The 17,228-nt window shown below is 40.1% G+C and overlaps 1 protein-coding gene and 1 long non-coding RNA gene across 4 annotated transcripts; one reads left to right on the top strand and one right to left on the bottom strand.

Annotated features, from left to right (window-relative positions):
- Positions 1-233: 233 nt before the first annotated feature.
- LOC122619435 lies at positions 234-9,422 on the bottom strand. Of its 3 annotated transcripts, XM_043796387.1 has the most exons (4): positions 9,142-9,240; positions 9,025-9,070; positions 8,851-8,973; positions 8,506-8,798 (listed from the first exon to the last, which is right to left on the bottom strand). In XM_043796387.1, exons 1-4 carry the CDS (start codon positions 9,149-9,151, stop codon positions 8,663-8,665), a joined length of 315 nt encoding a protein of 104 aa, XP_043652322.1. In that variant the 5' UTR covers positions 9,152-9,240; the 3' UTR covers positions 8,506-8,662. The 3 variants fall into 3 exon arrangements, with proteins under 3 accessions (XP_043652321.1, XP_043652322.1, XP_043652320.1); XM_043796386.1 differs by lacking the exon at positions 8,506-8,798 and adding an exon at positions 234-622 and having other exon boundaries at positions 9,025-9,422; XM_043796385.1 differs by having other exon boundaries at positions 9,025-9,422.
- A 4,238-nt stretch (positions 9,423-13,660) lies between these two features.
- On the top strand, positions 13,661-14,239 carry LOC122621770. Its single transcript, XR_006326248.1, has 2 exons — positions 13,661-14,035; positions 14,089-14,239. It is a non-coding gene; the product is annotated as an uncharacterized LOC122621770 (long non-coding RNA).
- Positions 14,240-17,228: the final 2,989 nt, after the last annotated feature.

Genomic DNA, 17,228 nt, shown 5'->3' with positions numbered 1-17,228 from the left:
TAATATAATAATAATATAATATAACTCTTAAGTCCCGTTTCCTCCCGGCTTTACAGAAAGTTACACTATTTAAAGCAGATTGAAGTGGTCTCTTGCTGTGATCAATTTGATTTTAATGCACTGCATTAACATAACTATTGATAATAATGCAATAAAAAAAGGGCATTCAATCACTTTTTTTCGACAAATGATTTGTGATGCGTTAGCGTATTAATAAATAATTTAATCAATAAATTACCTCATGATTAATTGTTATGCAAATGTCACGGTGGTTTATTGAATTGAATGATACAGCCATAATTCCGCACTTTTTATTGCGCCTTTTCAAATGCTTCCTCCTGGGCAGTTCTTAAATTCACGGTTAAGTAAAACCCTCGAAAACTGTTTGGGCGTGACCTGCGGCAGCTGCCAAAGCTTGACTGCAGACCATTCAATTTTTCCACTCTCCCTGAGGTCACTGCCTGCCAACAATTTTCATAATCATTTAACGGTTTCGCGGCTGGAAAATGGGGGCGCGGTGTGGCGGTTCAGGGCCACACTCAATGGCCATTAAGGTTATCGAAGAACGTTCGAAGAGGTCGTACTTGAAATGTGGCTGCAGGCCTCTGCCTCACACTTGGAACTAAATTTAAGTAACACAAATTCACAATAAATAGATGAAGTGATTATTTATTAGATATTCTAGTTATACTCGTATGTTAAGACTTAAATTATAAGACTTAATTTCATATGAAATGAGCTTAACTATTGTTTTGAAAATATGTTTTATATCTACATAAAGTTTTAGTAGTAACATTTGGCTTGGACATAATTTCGTCTTATATATACAACATTTTTTAATTCTTACAGTGTTGAGAAAAAGTAAAAATTTGTGAATAAATTTCGAGCATCGATGGAATTGGTGAAGCCGATCATTTTTAGTGGCATTCTTTAGGTGCGAATTTTTTCGAGTGCAGTTCATCCCTGCCCATCTTTGCCCTTTTTTGGCGCGCACAAACCGCACACTCGACTCAACAAGGTGGCAACTTCCACCTGCTCCTGGCCTAATGCGGCTCGGAGTTGGGGCAACTTGGCCACTTGAGAGCCAGTCGACCAGGAAACGCGGAAATGGCACTGAACATCATCGCCGTCTTGGCCCGGCCAGAAGGTTGAAGAAGTTTAAAGCACTCGAGACACTTTGGCAACTTTCTTCTTGGGTGCAAAATGGGAGGCCCCGAGGGTTTATCAAACTAACGACCTTTGTTGATGAGCGGTCGCCCTGCAGGGGGTTATTGATTTTCCAGCTGGAAAACTGAAACTGACGAGCGACGGGGAACTGCATCTGCATAATTGGCAATGAGTTATGCAGAATCAATGGATCTTTCCCAGGACTGACACATTAGAAGCTCGCCTGCGATAAGCTCGACAAATAAATGGAATGAAACTGCACTTAACGTCAACGCGATTGACAGCTCAGAGGTCGAGGAGCGAGAAGCTGTTTAAACTCTTAAAACGCTTTTCCCGCTATGTTACACACCGAAATCGGCATCAAGAATGGGCTGGGCTTACGTCCTCGGTCCGCAGGACTCCTCGCTCTTTCCCTCAGCTTCCTCGCCCTTTTTATAACAAATTGGATTTTGGAAAAATCGCTCACCTTTCATTTCACCTGGATTAATGGCGCCGAGGCGAGCGATGAGTCTCTGGCGCACACAATGGCGAAGTGTCGACGGCTAAGTGGTGGGTTCCAGCGTGTTACACCTGGCAAAATATCACACTTAACTGGATGACTGGGATTTAAAAGAGGGGGACATCCAAGGATTTTGTTTAGATATGGGACAGCCCTTCAACGGGTTCTTTCTACAATTTGGTCCGAGTAAACTGAGTTCCAAATCACATAATTTGTCAAAGAAAACCATATAAAATATAGTTTGCTTGTAGTTCTAGTTTGGGCAAGGGCACCCTAAGAGTTTGTTAGTATTGAAATCACGGTTAAACTTAACAAACTTAAAATAAAAAGCTCTATAATAAATATTGGCAGAACCCGTTTCCTACTGAAACGATTATCCGAATATTTATATAATCGGCTCCATCGCTGTAACGTATCAAATGTCAGTTTCTCTTAGTGTGACAGGTTCTACCAGCAGGGGATCTGAAAAATGCTTTTCTTCACCTGTTTTTTAGCCAAATGGACTCGCCGGGATTTTGCACGCTGATTGGGCGAGCTGCCAGTTTGGACACCTGTAATACGATGAATAAATTAAGTGGTTAAGTTAAAGTAATTGAAAAGCGATTAAGTTGGATACACTTATTCTGCGTTGATAGCTCAGAACGAAGATTGGATTTCTTTGTCTTCACTGCAGATATTTTTAGGATGCTGAAATGCAGACTGCCATAAGAAAGTCACACTAATCGCAAGACTTAGACATCTGAAAATGGCAAACGAACTCCCATCTAAGTACACAAAAGACGTGGAGTGATTTAAAAGAAATGCGAAAACTCAATAACATAATTGTTGCCGCATTATGTGTCCCCGTTTACTTCACATTTCGCGAGCGTATTTGATTACTCCCACACAAAACTACCACACAATGGCCAATATTTTCGCTGAATATCTTCCGCATTTCGTATATTAGTGCAGTCCATGCTAATGGTCTATAACCCATCCCCTGTCGCTGAACTTCCGTCATTGTTGTCAGCATTATTTGCATATTGTGCGGCAAATGTACTCTCCCCTATTCAGACAATTCCGTTGCAAGTGGATGTCCTGAGTAGAACAAGGATAAGAAAAGAAGCACGGCGAGAAACTTCTATTCCAAATTCGAAATTTCCAGGAAAATCCAGGTTAGAAATACATAAGCCACTTATTTCATTTCTATGCATTTTCAATCACAGTTAGATTCCATGAGAAGCAATAGGTCTCTTACGATAAATTTGTTTGGCATTATCAAAATCAATTTAAAATTTACCTAAATAAAGAGTAAACTGAAATAAAACTTGTACCAAACCCCTTTCTAGAATAACATCCATTACTTCTTTCTGTGCAAAGCAACAAAGGGAGAAATCGCAGGATAAAAAAATATGGGCCAAAAAATATAGCCGACCATTTGGGGGGGGCGGCACTGGCAATATCACACTCCCTTTCTCAAAATTCTTCGGAGTTTTCATTTCGAAGGGGGCTACAATAAACTTTGCCTGCCTTCTTATACTCGTACCCTCTAAAGCAAGTGAAGTGAAATAGAAAAACGCATAAATAAGCAACACAAAAAGCAAAATTTGCCAATAAAAGGGGAAGAAAAAGTTTTCTAAGGGCAGATACCGAAATCGCTTGAGTTGCCATTTAATTTTTACATATTTCTGCTCAATTGTTGCATAATCAAGGCATTAAAAGAAACGCTTACACCATTTAGCCTTTGTTTTCCCACTTTCGCCACGATTGCCCCTTCCCAATTGGCAACATCAAAGTCTGGCATAAATATTTCCCTAACCTTTTGTTTTGTTTGTGTACTCAGTTTTGTGTTACAGGTGATTGCATTTGCCTTCCGTTTGTTTCCCTCTTCTGTTTGTTTAGGTTACAATATATTGGCTTGCTGAGGCCAAGAAAAGATGTAACGGGTTGGGGTTAAGGGAGTGGGGAAAAGGGAAAGTCAGTGCAAAGTTTTCACCGGAAAGGGTTACGCGGATTTGGCAAACAAATATTTGCAGGAAATATGAAAATTTAATGGCTTACGTGATCAATTTAACAACCAGTCTTGGTCAAGCTTAAAGTGTATCGGAAAAAATAAAGGCGCTCAGAAACTTGAAATGGTACTGCCTTAAAATAAACAAGAGAGAACGCTGTAGACGAGTTCCCCGACTATCTGATACCCGTTACTTAGCTAGTGGAAGTGCGAAGTTTTTCAGTTAGTGTGAGCGTGGCAGAACGATTTTAGGCAAATCCAGAGAAAGTTACAAGACTAATAAAAAATCAAAAATATCAAAACATTTTTCAAAAGTGTTCCCGAGATCTCGACGTTCATACGGACAGACGAAAAGACGGACAGACGGACATGGCCAGACGACTCGGCTATTGATCCTGATCAATAATATATTATATATATATTTTCAACGAATATAGTATACCCTACCCGCGTAATAGGTATAGATAAGGTTTACGGGTTCAAATAATTTAATTTATGGTTTATTTTAACTTATATTTTTATATTTAAGAATTATTTAAAAAAAATTGGCAATATGAAAAAATTATAGATATCATACTTTTTTATCTGAAAATATAAACCCATATGCGCTTTTTATTTAGTCTGTTTTGATATTTGCTATATTTGATATGCAACGTAGACAGAAATTCAAATGAAAATTATAGAACTCCTTTTTCTCTATTTTTACAAACTTTAAAAATAAAATCAATTAGCTCGTTTCATGGGATCCTTCTGCAGATTCACATTGAATAGGCACATTTAAGTTGCCATAAATCACCTTGGCTTTCTCCATTTCAAGAATACATACATACATACATATATGTATGGTTTGGCCCACAGATGCAATCGAAATTAAACCCACAACGAAAAGTAAATAAATTTAACAAAATGGAAAGCTGAAATTATTTCCTCAGGTTGTGCAGACACACACCCGAACAATCCAGCACCCAAAACGATAAATTGCTGGCGCAATGTTAGCAATTGCTGTTAGCCATTACGTATCCGCCGCGTTGCACCGAAACAAGCAGCAGTAGCAGCAGTAGCAGCATCGGAAAAAGCACACTTGATTGATGAAAAACCTTTGCGAAATGTCAATCCAACATAATTGAGTCATGTGCTGCCTGTTCCACCCACAAAAAATAAGTGTGCACCGGCAAAGGGAAACGTGAAAAGTGGCAGCTGCAAATAAAAAGTGGCAGAGTGAACGCGTATCAATGTACTTTGAGAGTGCGCCCTGTACCAGCCACACTCGCGTTGGCCAAAACCATCATTACCAGTGCCATACGACGCGACGGCCGCAGCTTAAAGTCACTCAGGTGCAAGGTGGCCAAGGCGAAATTCACATTACATTGCCTTCTGCTTCGTCCAAATGCGCCAGCGATGCTCCTGTGACTCACGGGATTTCGGAGCGGTTTCCCGAAAGAAAACGACAAACGGCGGATGCTATCTTTAGCATAATAGTAATATGTAAGGTAGTTCAATTCAAAATATATAAGTCGTAAGCAATATTTGTATTGATGTGCCAGAACTATATAGGATCCTAAATCGTTAAGTCTGCACTTCAACTTCCAAGCTATTTGCTTATGAATATTTCTTAAATCTTTCAATTACTAATATCTCGAAACAAATATTAAATTACCAAGCACCTGTGAATATTTCATATTATATTGTTTATATCTTTCGCGAATTTGGCGATTATAAAAACTGTTTTCTTTTTGGAGCGGGAATATATATCCATTGAAAGAGTACACGATTGACATTGTGGGACTCAATGTCTTAATGAGAAACTGTGAGTAATATTTAAATAATTTATTTCAAGACAATTTTAGATCCGAGCTCAGCATCACGGTGCCATACCGAGGCAGTAATGGCATGAAAATTAATGCCCGCAAGTAAATGCTGCTGACTACAGTCCCTTGGCGGAGAGCAGAACGATATACTTGACGATGATGATGGCAGGGCGATGGAACCAATGAAGGAAATCCAGGAGAACCCTCCTACTTCTCACGGCCCACCTGCAATAGACCACAGAACAAGTGGCAGCCAAAGTCGTTTCAAGTAAGTGTGACAAAATATAAATCTTTGCCTCCACACACACTCTGTGTGTGAGCGTGGTTGTGTGGATGTAAGGCAAAGTAACCTGAACACATAAGCTGCAGTTGGTCAGGACGGTCGTTAAACTGGACAGCCCTGATGGAGCAGGAGTTGCTGCTGTTGCTGCTGTTGCTGATGCTGCAGCCGAAGGACCACCATCCTGGCGACCGCATCAGCTGCAGCTGTTTACGACCTACGCCAAGAGAGTTCAGCTGAGGGCTCTCATTTGTCGCTGTTCGAGGGGATGTTTTTGGGGCACGGCACTTGTTACGACTCGACCACTTTGCCCTTCAGGGGTGGAAAATTCACCGACTTTGTGGGTTCTAAAAAATAAATATGGGGAAATCTTGGAATTTCGAAAAGCGAAAATCGCAAAGCAAACGGGTGTGATGCCCATTTAGAACACACATTTATAGGGTTATCTTACTTTCTATGTACATATGTTACCTTAATATATTAAGATTTACTAAGGTAATAATATAGTATATATATGGTATATATAGTATAATATATATATACATATATAAATATATGAAATTATATACTTATGTATAAGTATTAATATATCTTAGAGCTGCGTCTGTCTCTATTTTGTACTACTTTTCGTTGACACCAAATTTGCTCTTTTGAGATAACTATTTGTTTGGTAATACTTTTCTGTAAACACATCCTAGCTAGCAGTTACCTCTATTTCTCCTGTTGGCATCAGAGTGCTAAGACCACATCCCGAATGGGAAAGTCCCACTATTAACGAAACTGATTCTCAAAGACCTTTCTCTCGTGTCTGTGCGCATGTGCCTCTCCTCTCCGGTTAATGCGAAAAACGAACCACCCGTGGATGGTTGGAAAATTGGCGCTTTGTCCGGAGGAAAATGTTGCTACTCTCTCCGGGGCTCTCAAAGCACCTATTTCCCGTTTGGCGTGGCATTGCATGAAAGTTAAAAAACCAAGGAGCCAAACACAAACATTCAAAAGCAGAGGAACTGAATGGCTTTCTTGCCAGCGAAACAGGATCTCAGAGCTCACTCTCTCACATGTGCTGGTGACCTGGCCAGGACTTCAAGGCATATGCTTGGCACACAAATACGCGTGAAAACAGCGGAGCCAAGAACAGAAATATGCAACGCAATCCCTTTAGGATTTGGCCAACTGTTTGCGCGCACTCTTGAAAACTTGAATGCACCTTAAATGTGGAAAATGTTGAAAATGTGGAAAATGCGGAAAACGGGGCACAACGCGGGTGGGGGCCCAAAGCTCCCCTCGAACTTTGACAATCTAAGCAGTTTACTGTGTCAATATGTTACGTTTGCTGCTCGTCCCACAGCCAAACTTCGCATAACTTATGCATGCAAATTTCCCCGTTTCACCCGCCTTTCGAAGCCGAAACTGAAAAGGTGAAAGACAAAGGCAACCAAATGCGGTTATTGCAGCGATTATTTTAATGGCTCTTCTCGGTTGTTTGATGCCACAGAACTTAACGTACTTATGCTGTGCATGATTTCTCTGTTTTTGTGGAGCTGCCAATGCAGATGTATTTAACACCTGCAAAGTTTTGACTCCGCAAGTCATTCGTGGTGCATTTGCTGCAGCAGAGTCATTTGTTAGCCTGTTCCAGGGAGTACAAGTTGGTTTCATTGGGCAGAGCGATTTGAAATTCAAATTTTTAAGTTGCCGCAAAATCGAAAAGTTTGGAAAGTCCCATTTAAGTGCTCGATGAGAAAGTTGCCGAACAAAAGTTTCGATGGCGAAATACTTTGCGCCATGCAATTGATATATTTTCGCATCGAAATCGAACCAGGCCAAGGCTTCGCCTTTTTTATTTATCTTAATAAGAACGATTAGTACTCCGAAAAATATTAAATCCAAATTAGATAGTTCTAGAAAAATGTACTTTTTCCACAAAATTAAACACGACACAGCTGGAAAATATGCGCGACACCAGCATTCATAATTCACGCGAAAGTTCAGGCGCAACTACTTATTCTTTTGTTATATTTTTTTTTAATTTACACTAAATATTGCAACGACGTCTGAGAAGATAGCAGCACAACAGGGCGCAGCTGCAGTTCAGCGCTGCCACGCCCCCAGGAAGCCGTCTGAGTTTGCTTATTTTTTATTTGTGGCTAAAAATTGCATTCATGAATAATTCAGTGAAGTGAAAAATTTCGGGCTTTCTTCGCTCCTCTCCCAGCGCTTTTGAAAAAAGAACTCTGCCAAAAAAGAATTCATTTTGTACTTTTTCGGAGCCACTTCCGTTAGTTCCGCTTCCCTTTTCGGCACGTTTTGTAATGTGTGCGGGTTATCAGCATTTTGGGTTAATATTTAATGTAAATGACAGACCGACCACAGTGCGGCTGCGTTGATGAAGCCTCGGACACGGGAGATCCGGATACGGATGCGAGTGCGGACCTGGGGCTGGAGCTCAAAACTGGGAACCCCCGTCCAAAAGTTACTCCTGGCTTCCGTAACATCCAACAACGAGTGCCCAACACTTGCAATGTAAATGAGTCGCCGGGAAGCGGAAACTGCTTATGCAGATCGAATGTACCTAAGAACACTCGGAATATTTCTGTCGCGCGATTTATGTTTCTGTTTTGGCCTGCTCCTCGCTTCTTGAGTGTGCAAAACAATCTACCAACTATTCTATAAATTAAAATTGCAAAAATATTCCGTTTTCTTTGGAGTCTGGGCGAACTTTGTGACATTTTGCATTGCAATATATGACTCGAGTTGCAAATCTTTGACTGTGAAATTTGTTATTTATTTTATCTTTAAGTTCCGCTACGCATATTATTGTCGTAAATAATTTGGGCTCTTATCGATAAATATCGGAATTCTTTCCAACGAATTTCTCCAGACTGTCATATCTGACGAAATAATATTATTAACAGATTTTAGGAGAAATTATGGGACATAATAAAGTTGTATCGAGCCTGTTCCTTTTTTGACAGTCGGTAAAATGTGCGGCTTGTGTTGGCTATTTCCAGATTACTATGATAAGGTGGCCACAGAGTGGTGTATGACATCACTCTGTATCGAAAATATTTTAAAATATGCGCAATTTTTAATACGAAACTCTTACTTAACGAAATATGCGGCTTCCAGGGCGTTCTTTTGGTAATCAATAAGATTTGAAATTTCATTCATCAGCTGGTTGTTATATCTGATAGTATCTTTCTTCAATCGTTCCTTACAGTCAATTTCCCTGAAGTTTTTAAGTCAATTAACATATCAATATAAATGAATTAGGTCTTACATGGGACACTTAAATTTTGTATAGCTGGGATCCTTGGGACAAATATCTGAATCGTCAAACAGCGGCGTATACTTGAAAAATTTAGCGTTCTCGTTGTCATCAAACTCTCCAACATACCGCGCGTCATCTTCGTGACGTTTTACATTCCTGTGCAACATGGCTCGAGTATCGTGAATTGGGATATTAAATTTGGTGGTTTGTCTCCCAAATGCAATCCCCATGGTTGTGGTATAGCGAGTAGAAAATACATTCCTGTACGACTTATTCTCTTCCTTTTCCTCATCCCCCGATTGCCGCACAATAGACATTGCAAAGTCCAAAAAAAAAAACAACGAGTGAATCAGAACAAGTGTGAACTTACTTTTAGTTACTTGCAGTTAAATGAAAAGCCTGCTGTAATATAGACAATCTTAATAAACATGATTTCATTTTTTGTCTTATTTCAATATTTCTTATATCAATATTATTTCATCGTTTTCCTTCTTCAATATTATCTTCTTATTATTATTGTTTATACAATTTTCACCACTCCAATTACTCCAATTTCCCTTAACATACGTATATTATTGAATAATAAATGAGAGTATTTTAGTGCACAAAGGCTATATTTCGGTTCCAGTTCCGATTGCCCACGTGGTTAATTGGTTTCAACATCAAACTTTTAGGCCATACAAAACACTGCTAATGAGACCCAATTCAATTTGATACCTTACGAAACTGAATTATTCACAATGACTAAAGGGAAATACACATGTGAACCAAAAGCCAAAAGCTTATGAATATTTCATGAAATACAAAATCAATAAACTAAAGGGAACCATAATGAAATTATAAACTATCAGGCGCACATCCGCGTCGCCATTTTTTCCGCGATTTATCCATCCTTTAACTTCCAGGGCCACCGCCTCAACTACTATACAGCATCCTTGAAGAACGTACTGCCTTCAGGCTCTACATTCAACATACTTTGTGCGTAAAAATATGTAAAATATTTTACCGAAAACCTTTTCAAAAGATTGCAGAGCTGGCGGAACTGCTCGTGTGTGCATACCTGGCGTATGCGTGATGATATTAAGCGGACCAAAAGTCAATTGTTAATGTGTGGGTGTGCCTGTGGGTCGGCTTGGCATTGATTTTATCCCCAATAATTCCGAAGAAAACCCACAAAGAAAGCATTGAACGTTTTACGCGGTGGAGGCAGAATTGCGTGCGATTTAAAGTTAATTTATTTGGTGTTATGAAATCGTAAGGCACTGTGCCAAAAACGCATATCCACTGTACAGATACAAATGCATATGACTATTTAATGTACGTTAAAATGTAAAACCTTTTTAAACTTTTAATAAAACCTCGTCAAGGCTATAGCCAAGGCTGACATTGGCACCATGTAAATATATATATATTATTGATCAATATTAACTTCCAAAAGATATATGTATATTGCAGGAGGTATATATGTAGTTTTTAACATACCGGATCTGAAAACTTTACAATATATCTGAAATAGGAAAAGTAAAAAACAAAAACAAAAAATCGTGGTCTAAGACGTGCGTTTTGGCTCTGTTAAAGTATATGTCATTAAATGTAATTCCTATAAATCTCAATTCTATTTCGTATTCTGCTTCTGGAAAAATCTGTTCCCCTTTCCCACGCCCCAAATTTATGGCTTCAATCTTTTGGATGGAAATTATATTCGCACTTTTTTCGCCTCTATTCAGAATAGGCTTTATGGCACAAGGACGTGGCGTTTCAAGGACTGAATTTGGATTCGAAGAAGGACTGCTTCCGAAAGTGGTTGGCCACTAAGCTGCATTCCTTTTAGCCGAAAATGGAGCCGCACAACATACTGGCAAACAGCAAAACAGAATAAAGACACCGGAAATAAATCAAATTAAATGAAATGAAAAAGTTCAGGGTTTGGGGTCGACTAAGGAATTCAGCTGCCATTTCTCTTAATGCTGCCTTCCATTTTTACGTTCTCGATCTCCTGGGCCTAAGATTAAATGACGACTCATTTGCAATGGTTTCCTTAAATTCAATAATTTGGATCCATCCATATCTGTAACCAATAGGCTTTTACTAGAATATTTGTGATGATATGAGCGCAGATAAAAAACGTATATATATCGTGACTCAAAATGTGTTACACCGCCATTTAATTGACAGTACTGGGCTAAATATGATTGATAAGCTCAAATTCTACACAAACATTGGCCTTAAATTTAATGCCGTATCATGCACCGTATTTAACACGATAACATGCCTTTTTCTCCAGCACTTATCCTTAAATTGAGCAGGCATAGGGCCAAATGCACCGCCAGGCCGAGGACATGGCTCGATCGAGCACGAGGCCCACTTCCAGTGCAATTCTCCGCCAATAGCCCGGCAATTCATATCCTGGCCCTGCACAAATACAAACACAATCGCAATCGGCACCACCACACACATCCTGCCTGCAACGACAACGAGCTGCCCCGGAGGGCAGAAAACACAGCGCAAAACACACTCGAGAATATTAAACAAAATGTCAATTTGGTGATACATTTTCGGTTTTCGAGCAGAGGGCATTGAAGCCGAGCAGCTCAAGGACCTGTCAAAAAATGGCCAAAAATCAAATCAAATTGCACACTTAAGCTGCAATTGCAGTGGCATCGAGAGAAATCAAAGTCCGCTGGCAGCAGGGAGCCCAATCAAAATGGAAATAGTTTGGCCCGACCATCGAATGACCAGTTTTGGGACCTCCTCGGCCCCCAATCTCCTCGGCCCCCACGAAAAGGAACTCGAACGAAGGCCAAGCCAAGGCGAAGCGGAAATGAAATCAAGCAAATTGAATGCGATGAGTTGGACGTGGGAATACGTGCCAACCGTTGCCATAACAGCCGTGATGATAAAAAACACTCCAGATCAGCGGTAATTGCTGCCGACAAACCCGCATCTATCCGCGATACGAGTGCGAGTATCCACAGGAGGCCGGGGGACACACTAGTGGAGCACTCGCTGCCGCCAGCGTATTTGAGCCTGAGTCCGAATCCGAATCCCAGCTCCAGTCCGAATTCAGCCAAAATCCATAACATAGCCACCAACAATGCGTGCCAAAGCCATGCGAACATTTCAAGACATCCGAGCAACATTTGCCGCCAGGCATACACGTTAAAAACTCAAAGTTAGATCCTTTTCTTATTTTCCTCTTTATTCTATGTGATATAGGATATAGAGATTGACAATTTTAACCGAAATCATATAGAAATATCATATACTTTTCTCGATTCTATGAAATTTAAAAAAGCGCAGTTATATATTTTGAGTGACAATGATTTCTCCAATCGAAGGGATTTCTCCAATCCATATAAGGGTGTTTCGGTATAAAATGAAGGTACTAATTTTGTACCTGTGCACTCCTTAAGCTAAAGTTGCTGCGACACGTCCCCGCGAGGCCTCCTGAACAAATGGTCTTTCCATTCGCCATATCCACTGTCCCACTCCCAACGCCAGTCCCATTCGAAGTCCCATCGGGCAGGATTTGGCCCCGACAATTGACATTTGGCCACCCATCGCAGGCGCCTCCGCTCCTGCGTCCCCATTCATTTGCGTGGGTGGATAGGGGCTCTTGTGGAGGGGAGGGCGTGGGTTCATTGGGTCATTGGGTGATTGTGTGGATGGGTGGCTTGTTGTCGCGTTTTGGCCGCTTCCGCTGCCGTTGCCACCTGCTCTTGTCCATCGCCATTCATCAACATCAGAGCTGAAATTAGAAATGTTTTGCGTTTGGCTTCCGGCAGGACTCGGCCGCAGCACCACTCGCAGGACTCGAAAGCTGCTTGGAGCCACCAGGAGCCAGGAGGCCCGACATCATCGACAGGAACCAAGCTGTCGACATAGTTTCATGCCATTCGGACACCTTTTGGCGATGGAACTGCGCTAATGTCGCGCTGTTACCATTTTCTGATTTGTTTACTTTTCCAATTGAATTCGTGTCCCGAACGGCGCACCATTTCAATTACACTTGACTGCAAAGTGGAAATTTAGAGAGAAAATCTTCATACGTCTGGTATTAAAATACCAGAATCTTTTGAGATCGAAATACTAGACCTTTACTTTTGATTAAATATACATCAATTCATGAAGCTTTGTTGTAATTTGTAAAAAGTTAGTATCTTCAAGTACTAAGTAGGATTAAATTTGGAGTCAAACTTTCTGTGTAGTTTATAGAGTACCCATTTTTCCATCTATCTCCTCATGCATAGTGTATCCTGCAAACTGGGTAAAACATCGCTCTTCACCTGAGGACGTGCGAGAAATTCGGCAATAGATAAGAAGAACCCATTAGATAAGGGTGGGGATCCCTTTGTAGCCGATGGCAAATGTGAAAGCCGCTCGGACTATTTATGGTTTAAAGAGTTTGAGCCAAATTTGTAAGTATGTGTTTTGGGCGAAGACATAAACGTGATTTTCATTAGCCACATCAGAATCGATCAGGGCAATACAGACGTGGTGCCATTTGGACAATGAATACCAGAATTTACTGCGATTTCTCTATTAGGCCAAGTGAGTGCAAATTTTCAGAGGGAGTATTCCCATTCAGGGTGCCTAGGAATCTATACTCAATCGACTGGGCTGATTTTGACGATTACGACTGAGTTTTACGACAAATTGTCTGGATGTGCCTGCATCCAAATATGGGATTTCCTCCCACCTCCGGGGTCAAGGACTCGACCTTGCCTTGGCCCGGCCGACGACGCCAATATAAGAGGCTCTCAAGGACACAATTGAAATGGCTTAAATCTTAGCCAGAAGCTGCGCGACATAAAGCAGCGAAAATTTCAATAAATAAGGCAGGCTTGGTGAGCGATATTGGAGGCAACTTCCTACGAATACCCGATGGTAATCGGAGGCCAGCATGTGGAAACTGTTGCTGCAAACGGCAATAAATAGCGGAAGTAACGTTGTGTGAGCTATGCTCGAATTTATTGCCTTCCACATAAAATACTTGAAATTTTTATGTGCAGCCAGCCAGGTGAATGGTATTGAAGGAGTGTTACTTTCATTTCAAAGGATAATACTTCTCAGGTTGTATGGAGGTATAGACAGTTTCGCTTGAGGACTATGCATTACATTCCATAATCAGCATTGGGAGCCAATCTTGCTAATTGGATTTAAAACTATATTCGATTGGTTTCAGGCAGATTAAATATAATATGATTTTAGTATGTACATTAAATGTTAGATATTATTTTTGTTGTATATAATCCTTAAGTTTTTAACTCAAATGTTTCATTACGCAAAACATTACAATACATTTTGAATCTATGTTTATATGCATTTAGAGAGAGCAAATTAACTTTTTCCTATTGATTTCAAAACGAATTCAAATCCGTACTCCTACAAGTTAAAAACTCACTTTATGCCTGTACATTTGGAAAAAAGCACCAAAAAAGGATCCATTACCCACTTGCCCTCTATTTTAGAAAAATTAAACCTAAAAAGTGAGCATAATATTGCTACTTTTATGGTGAATTTTCTTGAGTTAATAAAAATGTTCTTAATTTTATTGTGTGCTCAACATAGGGCGTCTTTCGTTATTTGTTCATTCCTGCTTTCATTGTTTTAGGGTAGTTGACTTTGAACTAGGACAATATTTTTATTAGATGTAAGTAAAAAAATGTTCATTAGATTTAATTTTATAAATAAATATTTCATAAACTAAAACTTAGGCTTAATATTCATTTTATTATTTAATATTTGTTATTGTTGGAGGAAATTGCAAAAGATGTCAAGATGTTACCATAACTGTAACATATGTATGCATGTACATACAGACAGAATGATATTCCTTTAATTATTTGTTCTTTTTCCCCAGCCGGAAAAACTCAACAGCTTCTCCAACAAAATCGAAAGGAATTTCTCATCGTTTCTTAACGATTTTAGCGTTAGGACGCTGAAATTTCGTTCTAAATGCAATGAATATGTAACCATAAGTTATTATACATATGTAACATACTATTATCTTCACATAAATAACCTTATAATCATTATAGTTTTTTATTTACGTGTTATACGTGATATACACCAAATATAAAAAATACATGTACTTACCAGAAAAAATGTTCCTCCCTTTTCCTTATATAATGTTTTCTGTATGTTACTTGTTACATATCTACTGCTTTCTATGTGTGAAGACAAAACAAGAACAGTTTTAGGGTTTCTTTTTTCTTGGGCGACTATCCAATAATGCAAAAATGCACTCATTTTTCTATGAGTGTGCGATTTGAACATAAAGGTCCAAAGCGTCGGCACTAAAACCAGTAAAATCAGGTGAATGAGTACTTTAAGTCTTTGTTTCGCCGAAACGAATCGAAATGAAACAGCAAACAATGCCGGCTGACAGGCTGGAAAATCGGCAGCCGCCGGTGGCAACAAAAGCTAGATAGCTGGCCCTTTAATAGGATTACAACAACGAAAGCAATTGGGTAAGGGAGCCAAACAACAAAAAGCGCAATGCGAAAGTTAGTGAATCGGAGAGCAACCGCCGCTGCGGTAACTCCTCCCCGTAGCCCTCATCCTCGACGTCCGCCAGCAGTCGTTGTTTTCTGTTACCTGTTGGCCAATTGTACCGACTGCTCCTCCGGTTGCAAGTTTGGTTCGGCTTTGTCATGTCCACAGCCAACTGTCAATGGAGGCACAAAACGCCGGAGTGGGAAGTGGCCGGGAAAGGAGATCCAAAACAATTAAACCTGGCCATCAAAAAGGGGGGCTACATTCCAAAATATTTGGCAAGTTGAAGGACGCGCCCAATTCAATTAATTACCGTTTTCCCCGGACAACTCGTATTATATTTTAATTAAATAAACGCGACTAAATGTTGTCCCTTAATGCTGCAAGTATATTTGCTTTGTTGATTGACAAGTTCTGTTTATTGAATGCAGTTAGTATAAACAAATTTTGTTTGCATTGCCTGCATTTCCGAGACTTTACCATAAGAAGTACGTAGCGCATTAAAAGTTTATCAATTATTTTGTTTTAAGTCCGGCACTTACATGCAAACTTAACCTGATAGTCTACCACTAAAACTACTTAATCTGCCCACGTGCAAGCAAATGTTCAATCTAAGTGGAGCCAATTGGTCAACAACTTGGCCCAGTTGTACTCACTCCAGCTGGCCTTCCTCTAGCTGCTTCGCTTTGTTCGCCTGTGAATTTGAATGCTCCACGGAAACGGATGTGTTGATTGTTAGCTTTGGGGTGGAGTAGACCATCAGGGCTGAGTCCCAGCTTTGTTGGCAGAACAACACTGCTGTTAACTAGGGAACTGAAAAGCTGCACAGTAAAAAACTAAACATGAGAGTGATGAGTGCCACATATGAAAACTATTTCACCAATCTCCCACTAGAATCAGCATTATAAAATAAATACCGCCCTCAACTGATAAGGATTTGATGATAAACATTAATTTTAGATATAACACGATATCTCTGTGCTCTGTGTGGGAACCCATGACTGCTCACTGCTCTATAGTCATTGGTCATTGGTACTACTGAGCTTCGACCATTGGACCCGGGGCAATCAACTGGGCCAGTTGTCATCCGCAGAGGCTGATGACGATAATGAGCTGAGGCCTGATCATGGTTTACTGACACGTAATGACAGCTAAACTTTCCACACTCGACAGTTACATTTTCCAGAACATCGTGGGCTAAGGGAGCGGGAATGGAATCTGCAATTGCCAGGGTGGTCGTCAATAAAATCGCTGTTCAGACGAACTGTGGGGTAACAGAGATGCCTTAGAATTTCAATGTGCCAAATTTTGCTTACTAAGATAGCATTTATGACAAACTTAATAAAATACCTTTTCAAAATAACGGAATATATGTGTATACTTACTTCGATATATTTATTTGTGTATAATGTAATATAAACTCTCTGAAAAAATGGCCAGAGTGTCACCACTTGGCTGATACAGAGGCAACGACAGTGGTAGTAGCAAATGACTCGTGCAGGTCAGCTTTTGTCGGTCGAAACTGTAAATGCGTGACTTTTGGCCATTTAATGATGTTTCAACGTCATTGTGCACAAATAAACAATCATCATCATCCGCACTAGGAGGAGTATAAATAGGAGGACGCCGAGGCAAGGAGGATGAGGCTTTGTCGTGGCTCATTTGATGACACGGCCTTTCAATGGCGCTTGTTATTAATGCGCCTGGTTGCTCCC

This window comes from Drosophila teissieri, chromosome 3R (genome assembly GCF_016746235.2).
Source record: "Drosophila teissieri strain GT53w chromosome 3R, Prin_Dtei_1.1, whole genome shotgun sequence".
NCBI lineage: Eukaryota > Metazoa > Arthropoda > Insecta > Diptera > Drosophilidae > Drosophila > Drosophila teissieri.
This window is presented reverse-complemented; position numbering and strand designations above follow the sequence as displayed.